The sequence below is a fragment of the Schistocerca nitens genome, chromosome 1 (genome assembly GCF_023898315.1).
Source record: "Schistocerca nitens isolate TAMUIC-IGC-003100 chromosome 1, iqSchNite1.1, whole genome shotgun sequence".
In the NCBI taxonomy this organism is placed as follows: Eukaryota; Metazoa; Arthropoda; class Insecta; order Orthoptera; family Acrididae; genus Schistocerca; species Schistocerca nitens.
The window spans coordinates 32,084,793-32,100,932 of NC_064614.1; the positions used below are offsets into that span (position 1 = coordinate 32,084,793).

The 16,140-nt window shown below is 45.2% G+C and overlaps 1 protein-coding gene across 1 annotated transcript in view; it reads left to right on the forward strand.

Annotated features, from left to right (window-relative positions):
• LOC126262686 (Down syndrome cell adhesion molecule-like protein Dscam2) overlaps nucleotides 1-16,140 on the forward strand; it is a 551,718-nt gene that overhangs the window by 281,722 nt on the left and 253,856 nt on the right. Inside the window, exons 9-10 of the mRNA XM_049959465.1 lie at nucleotides 10,113-10,391; nucleotides 13,718-13,863. Coding sequence (XP_049815422.1) covers nucleotides 10,113-10,391; nucleotides 13,718-13,863 — 425 coding nt within the window. The remainder of the gene's footprint in view (nucleotides 1-10,112; nucleotides 10,392-13,717; nucleotides 13,864-16,140) is intronic.

Genomic DNA, 16,140 nt, shown 5'->3' on the forward strand with positions numbered 1-16,140 from the left:
ACATCTCCGTAACGCTATCACGCTTACCAAATAACCCTGTGACGAAACGCGCCGCTCTTCTTAGGATCTTCTCTATCTCCTCTGTCAACCCGATCTAGTACGGTTCCCACACTGGTGAGCAATACTCAAGTATAGGTCGAACGAGTGTTTTGTAAGCCACCTCCTTTGTTGATGGACTACATTTTCTAAGGACACTCCCAATGAATCTCAACAAGGCACCCGCCTTACCAACAATTAATTTTATATGATCATTCCACTTCAAATCGTTCCACACGCATACTCTCAGATATTTTACAGAAGTAACTGCTACCAGTGTTTGTTCCGCTACCATATAATCATACAATAAAGGATCCTTCTTTCTATGTATTCGCAATACATTACATTTGTCTATGTTAAGGGTCAGTTGCCACTCCCTGCACCTAGTGCCTATCTGCTGCAGATCTTCTTGCATTTCGCTGCAATTTTCTAATGCTGCAACTTCTCTGTATACTACAGCATCATCCGCGAAAAGCCGCATGCAACTTCCGACACTACCTACAAGGTCATTTACATATATTGTGAAAAGTAATGGTCCCATAACACTCCCCTGTGGCACGCCAGAGGTTACTTTAACGTCTGTAGACGTCTCTCCATTGAGAACAACATGCTGTGTTCTGTTTGCTAAAAACTCTTCAATCCAGCCACACAGCTGGTCTGATATTCCGTTGGCTCTTACTTTGTTTGTCAGGCGACAGTGCGGAACTGCATCGAACGCCTTACGGAAGTCAAGGAAAATGACATCTACCTGGGAGCCTGTCTCTAATATTTCCTCGGTCTCATGAACAAATAAAGCGAGTTGGGTCTCACACGATCGCTGTTTCCGGAATCCATGTTGATTCCTACAGAGTAGATTCTGGGTTTCCAGAAATGACATGATACGTGAAAGGTATGTCCGACAAAGAAAACACACCAAGTCAGCGGTGTCCGAACACCAGGATGAGTGCGGTGAACAGAATTTAGGGAAATCCGCGTACTGGCGGCACAGTCTCTTACCTTCAGGAGGGGATTTAGAGGGGCAATAAAAATAGGCAAGCGAATCTCCAACATGAGTAGAGAGGACGGGTACAGACTTTAAAATGTTCAAATGTGTGTGAATTCCTAAGGGACCAAACTTCTGAGGTCATCGGTCCCTTGACTTACACACTACTTAAAGTAACTTAAGGTAACCTCTGTTAAGAACGACACACACATACCCATGCCCGACGGAGGACTCGAATCTCCGGCGGGAGGGGCCGTGCAATCCTTGACATGACGCCTCTTGTCACGGCTGCCGGCAGTAACAACAGTACGGAGAGGCGGCTCGTGTGAAGCGAGACACACAGGCGCGCGGGGGACCGCAGCGACCGCAGGTACACAGAGCACTGACATGCCTCAGCCGGCACTAGGCAGCAAGTAAACAGCGCTACGTCACAGCTGCACGCCGTTTCTCATTCGCCTATTTTCACCAGTGGCAAGCAATTACGCAAACACCATCAAGAATGTCTATCTTCACCAATGATAAGAATTAATGCAGATACCAATAAGGACGTCTAACATCCCTTCCCCTCATTCTGAATACCCAATAAGATTACCGCTAATGATATTTTCATGAATATTAATAAATGGTTTAAAGCCAACTCACTGACATTAAACTTCGAAAAGACTCACTATATGCAATTCAGAACCTGTAAGAGGTCTCCACCCAGCATATGCATAAAGTATGAAGAAGAGCAGATAGAAGAGGTTGACAGCCGGCCGAAGTGGCCGTGCGGTTAAAGGCGCTGCAGTCTGGAACCGCAAGACCGCTACGGTCGCAGTTCAAATGGCTCTGAGCACTATGGGACTCAACTGCTGAGGTCATTAGTCCCCTAGAACTGAGAACTAGTTAAACCTAACAAACCTAAGGACATCACAAACATCCATGCCCGAGGCAGGATTCGAACCTGCGACCGTAGCGGTCTTGCGGTTCCAGACTGCAGCGCCTTTAACCGCACGGCCACTTCGGCCGGCTACGGTCGCAGGTTCGAATCCTGCCTCGGGCATGGATGTTTGTGATGTCCTTAGGTTAGTTAGGTTTAACTAGTTCTAAGTTCTAGGGGACTAATGACCTCAGCAGTTGAGTCCCATAGTGCTCCGAGCCATTTGAACCATTTGAACCAAGAGGTTGACAGTCTTAAATTCCTGGGATTACAACTTGATAATAAATTCAGTTGGGAGGAGCACACCACAGAACTGCAGAAACGCCTTAACAAATCTGTATTTGCAATTCGAGTGTTAGCAGACATAGGTGACATAAAAATGAAAAAGCTTGCATACTTTGCATACTTTCATTCCATAATGTCATATGGTATCATATATTGGGGTAACTCTTCAAGTCAAACAAAAGTTTTCCGAGTCCAAAAGCGTGTAATACGTATTATTTGTGGAGTAAATTCACGGACGTCCTGTAGAAACCTCTTCAAAGAACTGGGTATACTAACTACTGCCTCTCAGTATATTTACTCCTTAATGAAATTTGTCCTAAATAATATATCTCTTTTTCCAACAAATAGCTCAGTTCATACATACAATACCAGGAACAAAACTGATCTGCACAATGACTTAAAACCACTTACTTTAGTTCAAAAAGGAGTCCACTACTCAGAAACACTCATCTTCAATAATTTGCCAGCAAACATAAAAAATTTAGTTACAAATAAAAATCAGTTTAAAAGGACCCTGAAAGACTTACTAGTGGCCAACTCCTTTTCCTCCATTGACGAATTTTTTAATAGAAACAAATGATGTACTGTATATATTCATACTATTAGTATTGTTATTTCAGTTTTAAAAAAATCGACATGTTCCACATCCACGAGGATGTCCTCAGCACGGATCTATGGAACGAAAATCTAATCTAATCTAATCTAATCATTACGGTAACAGCCTCTTCCGCTTAAGATCCAAAAGTTTTCTTATTCAGCAATTTGCAAAAACTCCCTGAGGAAGGCTATTTGCAATAGTGATCAACGCTTCAGAGAATTTTAAACATACGGTCACACACCCAGAAAAATTTTATTGAATAACCACAGAAGGTTTCAGTAGCATCTTCACCCATTACACTGGACTGGATCACCCCATGCGAGTGTTTTTGGAGAGGGGCACTAACCGTATTAGTAGCTGTTCTCTGCGATCACAAGAAACAACCAGTTTACTATTGGGTCTAATAAAATGTGACCCACAATCACCCACTAGTGTTACGACTTTGTTAGCAACATATGATATGCAAGCTCATATTCAGATTTTTATTCACTGGTCAAATTACACAGGTCGTACAAGAACTCAACCGGTAAGCTTTCAGAGATGGTAGCGTGGACCAAAACAATAACAAAATGTCTAGTAAACATAGGCTTTAAGTACCGGCCGGGGTGGCCGAGCGGTTCTAGGCGCTACAGTCTGGAACCGCGCGACCGCTACCGTCGCAGGTTCGAATCCTGCCTCGGGCATGGATGTGTGTGATGTCCTTAGGTTAGTTAGGTTAGGTTAGGTTAGGTTAGGTTAGGTAGGTTAGTTAGGTTTAAGTAGTTCCAAGTTCTAGGGGACTGATGACCTCAGAAGTTAAGTTCCATAGTGCTCAGAGTCATTTGAACCATAGGCTTTAAAATGCAAACCTTAAGAGTTATGAGCACTTGTTTGTCTTCATACTGCGAAACAAATCTCTCCTAGGTCCTAGATCTTTGCCTTCCACACTTTGGGAGAAGGCAGTAAGGACCAAAACAAGACATGGTGTCTAAGATGCATACCTTAAGAGCTATGAGCACTCGTCCAGCGGAAGGGATGTGTTTCACAGTAGCGAAGATGAACAAATACCCATTGCTCTTAAGACATACACTTTAGAGCTCATATTTACTGGACTTTTTTTCATGTTTTAGTACACACCACCACCTCTCAAAATATGGAAAGCAAAGAGCGTTCATTAGAAGAGATGCATCTCACAGAAACTAAAATGAACAAATGCTCATAGCGCTTAAGGTATGCATTTTACAGCCCATGTTTACTAGTTATTATTTTCTTGGAAAATGGAAATTTGTGGTAAGGTCTTATGGGACCAAAGTGCTGAGGTCATCGTTCCCTAAGCTTTCACACTTTAATCTAACATAAACTAACTTACGCTAAGGACGACACACACACACACGCACACACACACACACACACACACACACACACACATCCATGCCCAATGGAGGCCTCGAACTTCCGACGTGGGGAGCCGCGCGGACCGTGACAAGATGCCCAAGACAGCCCATACTACCACTTCTGAAAGTTTGTCGGTGGAGTTCTGGTTCACCCGACATTATGATTAATTTTTTGTGCCCGACATTAAAGTATTCTTAACATGATGTATCTGTGTTTGTGTATGGGAAAGGAGAGAGGCAGGCTGGCGCCCGCACTCGTGAGTGTGTCATCCGATCTAGGCGGGTCAAGGTCAACTGACCTACTTACAGCATTGCCTTTTAGCGACAATTTAAAATGTTAGCAAAAATTCCATAAATGTATTAGACATTTCTGTTTTTTGTTTGTAATGTGACACAGTACTTTCTAAAGGAATATTCTTCCTAATTGCTACGAAAAAAAAACTAACGTTATAAGAAATCTCCAAAGAAAAAGAATTTTTACTTCAGTCTATGGAAGAAGCCAGAAACACTAATATATTGCATATTTCATGGGAGAAAATATGTGAACATTCTCAAAAATTACAGATGTGCGCAAGAAGTAGTTCATTGTGCAGACACAAATATATTTGTGAGATAAAAATAAAATCCTAGAAGAGGTGTGAAATTGTCTCGCTTTTGTGCTACTAAAAATGCCGTCACTGATGAATCTGCGTTATATTAGACCTCGTAGGAACTTCCAGCGAGAAAATTGCTAAGAAATTTACAAAATTAATTTTGATGACACCTTAGACGTTATTATGTCATCTCACCTATTAAAACTATTTATTTACGAGAGACTCCGTGCGTGGTAGAGAACAATGATCGCTTGCCGCTGCCACAGTTCTTTCTCCTTCAGCTTGCATTAATACGACAGGGAACATTCCACACTTACAGAAAATATAATACTTGCAACTGTTCGGTCACAGACGCTTCATCACTGTACACATCACCTAAAACACCGATGTACGCTGTAGAAAAGTGTACATGAAACACCAGTCCCTTACAATCACAAATGAATATACGTGAAAAACGATCGTAAATTTACAGATGATGTATGAATTGAGATTTTTTGCAACAATTCAATGACTGCTTACCAAAAACACTATTGCGTCCTGCACGTTCAGACATAAGAAAGATGGTAGCACTTGGAAATTATTCACAGTACATCCTATAAGAAAAGAAATACGTGCAGTAAGGAAGCAGCTTTACTAACTGCACTAGTTGAAGCAGCTAAATGCAGAATGTTGTTTAAGACTTTATAGATACCTAAATTTGTTCATCCTCTGATTGTTATTCAAGTTTAATGACTGTGGTTCCACAGCAGCACCCCAATGTATTGCTTATCATTTTTTCGCACAACTCCTCCAAATATTTCACTCATATAGTCCAATCTTGTTTCATAAATCGATCTAGAGATGTGTACATAAGCCGTTCAACATTGGCGAACCTAAAAACAACGTTCCTTTCTGCCACATCACGTTTAACCTGAGCTCATATCAACTCAGTGGGATTATATTGGCAATGGTATGACGGACGTCGCACAACTTCATGTACCATTTTCTTTGCAATGTAGCCCCGTTCATAGACCTTCTCTGCACTTCTTATCCCTTGCTTGGATAAAAGTTTACCCTTAGTTTCAGCAGGAGAAAGCTGAACACCCTTTTTCTGATCCACAATGTCCGTCTTACGTCAGTTCGATGATGGAGGTTTGTAAACATGCGTGGAATAATGGATAATAGCTGGCATTATCAATAACAATAATGTAGCCTTCTTCTAATGAGCGCACTAGATTAACGAATTTCTGCTTGACATAGCGCCGTTGATCCCCGAATGGAACTGTGATAGGAAAGAACTCTAACAACCACGAAATTCGAAGTTGAACTAGCAGAAAACCAGTATTTGCGTATCCAGCATGAGCCACAATGAGTTAGGTGCTTTCAGGCTACCACTTCCAGTGGAGTCATGCCCAGTATACCAACGGATAAAAAAGTGAAGTATCCAGAAAGGAATGAAGAAACGAAATGAAGCTTACCGGGCTGAGAGGGTATGTGATGTTATTTCGGTGATTAAAAAATCGAGTCAAAGAACTTGGCATTATGAGCAGTATGATATTGGATCCCCTCTAGCCTGGGTGCTTGCACAGACGCGGTTGGGACGGATGTCCTCTTCTGAGGCAAGCTGGCCCACAACTGTCGTAATTCGTTCTTGATATCCTGGATACTAGCACTGGCTGGTTGGTTAGTTGGTTGGTTTGGGGGAGGCGATCAAACAGCGAGGTCATCGGTCCCATCGGAATAGGGAAGGATGTGGAAGGAAATTGGCCGTGCCCTTTCGAAGGAACCATCCCGGTATTTGCCTCAAACGATTTAGGGAAATAATAGAAAACCTAATACAGGATCGCCAGACGGGGGTTTGACCAATCGTCCTCCCGAATGCGAGTCCATTGTGCTAACCACTGCGCCACCTCACTCGGTGATCGTGGCACTGGGACAGAGCTGACGTCCTAGCTTGTCTCTCACATGTTCTGTCAGGGATACATCTGGGGATTCTGCTGGGCACGGAAGTGTTCAACATCATGTATCATGTATAGAGGTGCATTCCCCTGTTGGAAAACGGCACGAAGATAATGTTGCATGAGAGCGCAGGATGTCCATGATGTACTGTTGTACCGTCACAGTTCCTTAAATCACTACCAACTGTCACCTGAAGCTATACCCAATGGATTCTCATACAATGATGACAGGAGTAACATTGCTGCGACTCTCCAAAACATTGGACGAGGGGGAACTCTCCCCAGGTTGTGGCCATAGTCGCTGACGTTAGACCCCTGCGGTAGTGCAAATGGTTCAAATGGCTCTGAGCACTATGGGACTCAACTGCTGAGGTCATTAGTCCCCTAGAACTTAGAACTAGTTAAACCTAACTAACCTAAGGACATCACAAACATCCATGCCCTAGGCAGGATTCGAACCTGCGACCGTAGCGGTCTTGCGGTTCCAGACTGCAGCGCCTTTAACCGCACGGCCACTTCGGCCGGCGCGGTAGTGCAGAATAGCGATACATCGCTGAACACAGTGCAACATTACTGATCAGTAGTCCAAGCCTAGTGATCAAGAAACCACTCCAGACTCAACTGCTGGTGTCGTGGTATTAATGGCAGCTTACGCATTGGACAGTTGCTCCCTAGTTGCTCTCAGTTGCTGTTAGTCTCCTATCAATGGTGCAGGGAGTCTATTAGTTGTTCTCAGATGGCAGGCGCGAATGTCAAAGGTTAAATAATGTGCTCTGTGCACAATACAGCGATTGGGGCGTCTGACGTAGTCGGCCGGAACCTTGACGGCGAGTATGCCTGCCGTCACGTTCCCATGCAGTCCAACACTGGGCCACTGTCACACTTGAATACCCCACAAATCTTGAAGCACCATTCGACCAAGCGGCGAAATGGAGACCTGCACTGAAGCCTCGTTCATACTCCGTCAGGTGTCCTTCACAGTGATCACTCAACATGTGTAGCTAGCTGTTCATGCCCCTTACATACCCGACCAGGCCTGGTAACAACACTACACTCAAACAACACTAATGCAATCTCGTGACCATTCCACTTGTTGCAGATAATTGCCACTATTATAACTTACATTCCTGGCAGTGGTGTGAAAGTTTAAGAATACGTTGGCGTATGACACGTCTTCTGCGTGCTTCACTTTTTTTGTCAGGCCCTGTATATTTGCTTCTAGCAACGCCGGATAGCCGAACATGTAAAAGCGCCCCTTCCGGGATGGCGAGGTGCGCCGGCCCCTGATCGAATCTGCCTGGTGGACTAACGACGAGGGTCATTGTGCTGGCCAGCCTGGTTGCGGTTTTCAGGCGGTTTCCCACATCCCAGTAGGTGAATACTGTGCTGATACTGAATTCCCGCCTCTGCTACACGATTTGCAAACATTTGAAAAGCTTTCGCTCAGTTTCAGATGAATAACACAGAGAGAGGTGTACACAAAGTCCTTCCATTCGAGGGGAGGGAGAATGGGGGAAGGGGGAAATAATGAGGTGGTGACAGGAAGAGCATTGGGGCACCCTTTGAACTAACTGTGCCAAATCAGTTCATAACCATGCCGAGCCAGCAAAGGCACAAGAAAAATTATATATTTGTTCTTATGCTTTTGTGATGTAGTGGTTAATAAAAAAAGAAAAATAAATAAGAGGAGAAGAAAAGGTTGAAAATGTGGAAGAAATCGTGAATAAAAATGGTTTTTTCTAAATCAGTAAAGACCGTGAAAAAAGGGAAAGAAAGAAAGAAATGCAGATCGGACTTCGTATTACAGAAAAGCTATCGGACTTCGTTATTCGGAAAAGCTTTGTTGGGGTGGTCCTTGTGACGTTTTTGAGCAAAAGTTAAACCAATTTCCACTACAAAAATTTTGAAAAATAACAGAGAATAACAAAATGTAACTGACAGGGGGAAATGGCGTAGCTTAGAGTTCATTCTTTACCAGGTTAACATGTCTTCTTTCGTGCGGCGTCCAGGTCTTCAAAAATCTCCTTCAATTCTGCGTGAAAAGTCTGCTCCGAAATCTTGCAATCGTCCAGGAATCACTAATTTATACCAATTAAAATCATCTTGATACTGTATGCAATTTAATTTACTTTCCTACTACCATCCTCCGAATTTCTTAACAACTTCCACAATGTCTACAAGATTAGCCATTAAGTTTTTACGTCGGCATCAGATCACGTCTGCCTTAAGCTTCGGCTATCAAGAGACAAACAAAAAACGGATAGAAAACAAAAAAAGAGTTACCATTTTAGTATTTTCTCTGCCGTCGAGCGCTCATACCGCTGCGACGGGATATTTTTTATCTGAGGGAACGAGTGTAGCGCGGCGAAATTCAAAGTCCCGCTACAGTGAAACCCATGTTTCGTCCGGATAAACTACAGTTCTACTTGCCTTCTGTGTGCAGTGAATGCTTAGTCCGCGAAAATGTACCTGGTGATCAAAAAGTCAGTATAAATTTGAAAACTGAATAAATCACGGAATAATGCAGATAGAGAGGTACAAATTGACACACATGCTTGGAATGACATGGGGTTTTATTAGAACCAAAAAAATGCAAAAGTTCAAAAAAAGTCCGACAGATGGCGCTTCATCTGATCAGAATAGCAATAATTAGCATAACAAAGTAAGAGAAAGCAAAGATGATGTTCTTTACAGGAAATGCTCAATACGTTCACCATCATTCCTCAACAATAGCTGTAGTCGAGGAATAATGTTGTGAACAGCACTGTAAAGCACGTCCGGAGTTAGGGTGAGGCATTGGCGTCGGATGTTGTCTTTCAGCATCCCTAGAGACGTCGGTCGATCACGATACACTTGCGACTTCAGGTAACCCCAAAGCCAACAATCGCACGGACTGAGGTTTGGGGACCTGGGAGGCCAAGCATGACGAAAGTGGCGGCTGAGCACACGATCGTCACCAAACGACGCGCGCAAGAGATCTTTCACTCGTGTAGCAATATGGGGTGAAGCGCCACCCTGCATAACATCGTACGTTCCAGCAGGTGTTTATGAGCCAGGCTGGGGATGATGCAATTCTGTAACATATCGGCGTACCTGTCACCCGTCACGGTAGCAGTTTTGCTGCCCAGCGCCATCTGTCGGACATTTTGTGAACTTTTTTTTGGTTCTAATAAAACTTCATGTCATTCCAAGCACGTGTGTCAATTTTTACCTATCTACATTATTCCGTGGTTTATTAAGTTTTCAAATTTATACTGACTTTTCGATCACCCGGTACGTCTGCAGGCGACATCGTCCTTCGTTCCGCACGAGTTCTGAAATTAATGGCCAGCCGCGTCTTTTCGTTGAGCCGCAGCCTGTAGTGCAGCGCTTCCCCTGGACGTCCGCAGGCCCGCCGTACGTGCGCCAGGTGGGTGAGCCGGTGCGCGCCGTGGCGGCCGCCGACGCGACGCTGCGCTGCCCGTACGCCGGCCACCCCGTCAGCGGCGTCTCCTGGGAGCGCCGCGGCGCCCCGCTCACCGCAGACCTGCGCCACGAGCTGCGCGACGGTGGCGCCGCCCTCCATATCGTGCGCGTCGACCCGGCGGCCGACGCGGGCGCCTACGTCTGCAAAGTGCGCGGCGCCGCCGGCGAGGTCGCCAGCGGCGAGCTGCTGCTGGCCGTCACCAGTGAGTGTCACCCTGCTTGCCAGCCGCGCGCGCTTCTATAAGCGGCAGTCAGATGAAACAGAGACAGGTGGAAAGAAAAGTAAGAAATGCCGAGCGGGGTAGCCGCGCGGTCTTGGGGGTCTTGTCACGGTTCGCGCGTCGCTCCCCCCCCAACCCAACCACCGCCTCCCCCCCCCTCCCCACCGTCGGTGGTTCGAGTCCTCCCTCGGGCATGGGTGTCTGTGTCGTTCTTAGCGGAAGTTAGTTTAAGCTAGACTAACAAGGGAACCTCCCCATCGCACCCCCCTCAGATTTAGTTATAAGTTGGCACAGTGGATAGGCGTTGAAAAACTGAACACAGCTCAATCGAGAAAACAGAAAAAAGTTGTGTGGAACTATGAAAAAAATAAGCAAAATATACAAACTGAGTAGTCCATGCGCAGGTTAGGCAACATCAAGGATAATCTGAGCTCAGGAGCGCCGTGGTCCCGTGGTTAGCGTGAGCACCTGCGGAACGAGAGGTCCTTGGTTCAAGTCTACCCTCGAGCGAAGAGTTTAATTTTTTGTTTTCAGACAATTATCAAAGTTCAGGTACTCACACACAATCAACTTCGCTCTCCAAAATTCCAGGACATGTTCAGATTTGCTTGGACATATGCAGGATTTGGCTGTCTACACGTTGAAAACGTTAAAAACATAGCACAAAACAGAGCACAGGGAAAACTGTGCGACTGTGAAACTGTTGCAGTCATTTGTTGCAGTTTATGTGACAAACTCTTATGATTTAATCACTTTTCTGGGAGTGATTATCACATCCACAAGAAAACCTAAATCGGGCAAGGTGGAAGAATCTTTTTACCCATTCGCCAAGTGTACAAGTTAGGTGGGTCGACAACATATTCCTGTCATGTGAAGCACATGCCGTCACCAGTGTCGTATAGAATATATCAGACGTGTTTTCCTGTGGAGGAATAGGTTGACCTATGACCTTGCGATCAAATGTTTTCGGTTCTCATTGGAGAGGCACGCCCTTTCGTCTACTAATCGCACGGTTTTGCGGTGCGGTCGCAAAACACAGACACTAAACTTATTACAGTGAACAGAGACGTCAATGAACGAACGGACAGATCATAACTTTGCGAAAATAAAGAAATGAAAATTTTCACTCGAGGGAAGACTTGAACCAAGGTCCTCTCGTTGGTCAGGTGCTCACGCTAAACACGGGACCACGGTTCTACTAATCTCGCATTATCCTTGTTGTTGCCTATGTTGCGCATGGACTACTCAGTTTGTATGTTTTCCTTTTTTTTTTTTTCATAGTTCCACACAACTTCTTCCTGTTTTCTCGATTGATCTGTGTTGAGTTTTTCAAGGCCTATCCACTGTGCCAACTTATAACTAAATCTGAGGGGGGTGCGATGGGGAGGTTCCCTTGCAAGTAGTGTGTAAGTTTAGGGACCGATGACCTCAGCAGTTTGGTCCCATAAGACCTTACCACAAATTTCCAGTTTCCAAGTACGAAATCTGTTTATTATTTAAACAGCTCTAATAGTATTGCCACAGTGGTAACACACGTTCCTTTCAGAGCACCGACGGTAAGCGCTATCGGGCGGGCTTGGCCAGCTCTTGGATGGGTGACGTCAGAGTCTGCCAAGCGCTGTTGGCAAACTGGGTGCACTCAACCCTTGTAAGGCCAACTAGGCGAACTATAGGATTGAGAAGTAGAGGCTCCGAACACGAAAACTAACGACGGCCGGGAGAGCAGCGTGCTGACCACATGACCCTCCATATCTGCTTCCAGTGACGCCTCTCAGCTGTGGATGACACAGCTTTCGATCAGTGCCGTTGGGTCTTCCGAGGTCTCTTCGGAGTATAGTTTACTGTTTCAAAAGTAATCCTTATAAATGAAAACACAGTTATCATGACCGAGCAAGAGTGCACAGTGGTTAGCATTTGGGAGGACGACAGTTCAAACACGCGTCCAGTCATCCTGATGTAGGTTTTCTGTGATTTCCCTAAGTCGTTTTAGGCGAAAGCCGGGATGGTTCTTTTGGAAGGGCACAGACGACTTCCTTCTCCCCTAATCCGATGGAACGGATGACCTCGCTGTTTGGTCCACTCGCCCGAATCAACCAACCAACGCATTCATGGAAGAATGTTTGCAGTTGCCTACAGAACCACGATTGTGCCCAGGCGTGTGCTTCTTCGTCCGAAACAAATTGACGGCCACGAATGCCTTCTTCAGGACTCCAAAAATATGGAAATGGCATGTGGAGAGATTGGGACTGTGTCTGCTCATTGAGTTTATGGAACATGATTCCACAGTGGTACGTGCACACTTTTCAAAAATTGAAGCGCGCCATCAAGTCCAAACGCCCAGAAATGTTGACGGACGGCATCATTCTGTGCCAGGATTAAACCCGCCACATGTTGCCATGGTAGTTTCGACTACGTTGCAGAAGTTTTCTGGGAAGCCCTTACACTTTCTCCGTACAGTCCCGATCCCTCCCAATGCTGTTTCTATATTTTTGGAGCCCAGAACAAACACGTTCGTTGCCGTCGATGTGCTTCAGACGAAGAGGTGTACGCCTGGGTACAGTTATGTTTACGTAGGCAACAGCAAACATTTTTTTTCCACGAAGGCGCTGACCGGCTTGTCTCACAGTGGGATAAATGTGTTAACAGTTTATGATGATTACAGTACCTTTCAAATAATAAACAGTTTACTTGCTTCTCTCGATCTGTCTAGTTTTCACTACCAAAAATTATCTTAGGAGATCTGTGACATCTTCAGCACTGAATGGAAATGCTCTACTCTTGGTCACGAATGTAATTATACTGGTGATCAAGGCTAATATATTTACATTCATTTTTTGGTTTTATTGTTGTATACTTTCAACTGTGTCACTTTACGCTATTAATTACGATATACGCTACATGCTAACTCAAGCAGTATTTACAGACTCATATATGCCAACGTTGAAATTCCTGTGTTGTTCTTCTCCCATTCGTCATCTAAATGTGAACGTGGAGTTTAAATGATGTGATTAGAACACAGTGGACTGAAACAGCTAATGGTAAGCGTCGGTATAATGTGATCACCATAACTTTCGATACGCCACTAATGAAGTACGGATACTCCGAAATTGAAGTAGCATATTGCCCTTCTTTTCCATTACGCTTTGTTTTTTCACTGCAATTCCACATCTACATTTCGATGACGAATAAAGGTATAAGTACTATAACACGCCTTGTCTGCAGCAGCATATCGCTAAAAAAATGGTTAATGCAACAGTATTTTGACTATCTGCGGCCTTCGAGAGCGATAACCGGCGTGCTGTCCGCAGGCCCTCCAGTGCTGGAGCCCATCTTCTTCCCGGCTAACATCCAGGAAGGGGCGAGGGCACAGCTCAGCTGCACTGTCTCGTCAGGAGATCTGCCCATACGGTTCTCATGGCTCAAGGACAACGCGCCGATTCCCAAGTCTTTGCAGGTAATTTCAATACCTCACGGTACCCTTAGCCATAGAAATGAAGTGAATGGTTCAAGTAAATTTTCTAAAAGTCATCAGAGACAAAGCTGACCGCATAACTGTTCAGAGCCAGATGTGTTTCAGCCGGCCGGAGTGGCCGAGCGGTTCTAGGCGCTACACTCTGGAGCTGCGCGATCGCTACGGTTCAGGTTCGAATCGTGCCTCGGGCATGGATGTGTGTGATGTCCTTAGGTTAGTTAGGTTTAAGTAGTTCTAAGTTCTAGGGGACTCAAGACCTCAGAAGTCAAGGTCCATAGTGCTCAGAGCCATTTTGAACTAGATGTGTTTCAAAAGCAACGATCGATCCGTTTTACAGGGAGGACAACAACATGAATACAAATAGTAGAGGTAGGACTGACCCCACGCATGCACATTAGCACCAGCGATGTCATCTGTAGTTGGGGATGGACGGTGTTTAGTTTCGATGGATCAAAGTGAATCAGTTGTTGTTAACACTTCGATATATGCGAAACATCGATGATCTTTTTTCTTTGCTGCATCGACGTAATCGCCCTGCAGACGTACACATTTTTCACAACGCTGACGCCATGATTCCATGGCAGCGGCGAAGGCTTCTTTAGGAGTCTGTTTTGACCACTGGAAAATCGCTGAGGCAATAGCAGCACGGCTGGTGAATGTGCGGCCACGGAGAGTGTCTTTCATTGTTGTAAAAAGCCAAAAGTCACTAGGAACCAGGTCAGGTGAGTAGGGAGCATGAGGAATCACTTCAAAGTTGTTATGACGAAGAAACTGTTGCGTAACGTTAGCTCGATGTGCGGGTGCGTTGTCTTGGTGAAACAGCTCATGCGCAGCCCTTCCCGGACGTTTTTGTTGCAGTGCAGGAAGGAATTTGTTCTTCAAAACATTTTCGTAGGATGCACCTGTTACCGTAGTGCCCTTTGGAACGCAATGGGTAAGGATTACGCCCTCGCTGTCCCAGAACATGGACACCATCATTTTTTCAGCACTGGCGGTTACCCGAAACTTTTTTTGGTGGCGGTGAATCTGTGTGCTTCCATTGAGCTGACTGGCGCTTTGTTTCTGGATTGAAAAATGGCATCCACGTCTCATCCATTGTCACAACCGACGAAAAGAAAGTCCCATTCATGCTGTCGTTGCGCGTCAACATGCCACTCGGGCAGCCATGTGGTCGTCCGTCAGCATTCGTGGCACCCACTTGGATGACACTTTTCGCATTTTCATGTCGTCATGCAGGATTGTGTGCACAGAACCCACAGAAATGCCAACTCTGGAGGCGATCTGTTCAAGAGTCATTCGGCGATCCCCCAAAACAATTCTCTCCACTTTCTCGATCATGTCGTCAGACCGGCTTGTGCGAGCCCGAGGTTGTTTCAGTTTGTTGTCACACGATGTTCTGCCTTCATTAAACTGTCGCACCCACGAACGCACTTTCGACACATCCATAACTCCATCACCACATGTCTCCTTCAACTGTCGATGAATTTCAATTGGTTTCACACCACGCAAAATCAGAAAACGAATGATTGCACGCTGTTCAAGTAAGGAAAACGTTGCCATTTTAAGTATTTAAAACAGTTCTCATTCTCGCTGCTGGCGGTAAAATTCCATCTGCCGTACAGTGCTGCCATCTCTGGGACGTATTGACAATGAATGCGGCCTCATTTTAAAACAATGCGCATGTTTCTATCTCTTTCCAGTCCGGAGAAAAAAAATCGGAGGCCTTAGAACTTGAATGCACTTCGTATATGACAGCTGCAATTTCTTAGACTTTCCCAGCGATTTTGTGATATCTCGTTGAATCGGGTGTACTGCCGGTGGTCTGCCTTCCTCTAACACAATATTTCGACGTCATACCTCGGCGTCTTCATCAGGTGCTTCCTGGGACTGAACAACACGCTGACCGTTTATGTCTGTACGGTGTCTGGCGTTCCCTACGCCGTCCGCTCCCGCTGCGACGGCTGTCCACAGGACACAGGGTGCTACCAAACTCGTGCTTTGGCTGCTTGTTACTGTGGTAGCTGTCGTGCCCACTACTGGCAGTCAGCAACTCTGTTATTCTGATCCAAGTAGAGTACCTCATCATTTGCTTTGTTGTCTTAAATCATTTTCGTCACCTGAGAGGGCGCAACAGCGATAGACAGACGCTCGCGCAAATTAATGAACTTGTAAGATTCTGTAGTTTGTGGAAATGCTGTAGCAAAACTTAAAGAATCGCGAAATTTTCCTCAAAATGTAGATACGGAATTCGACTCTGAC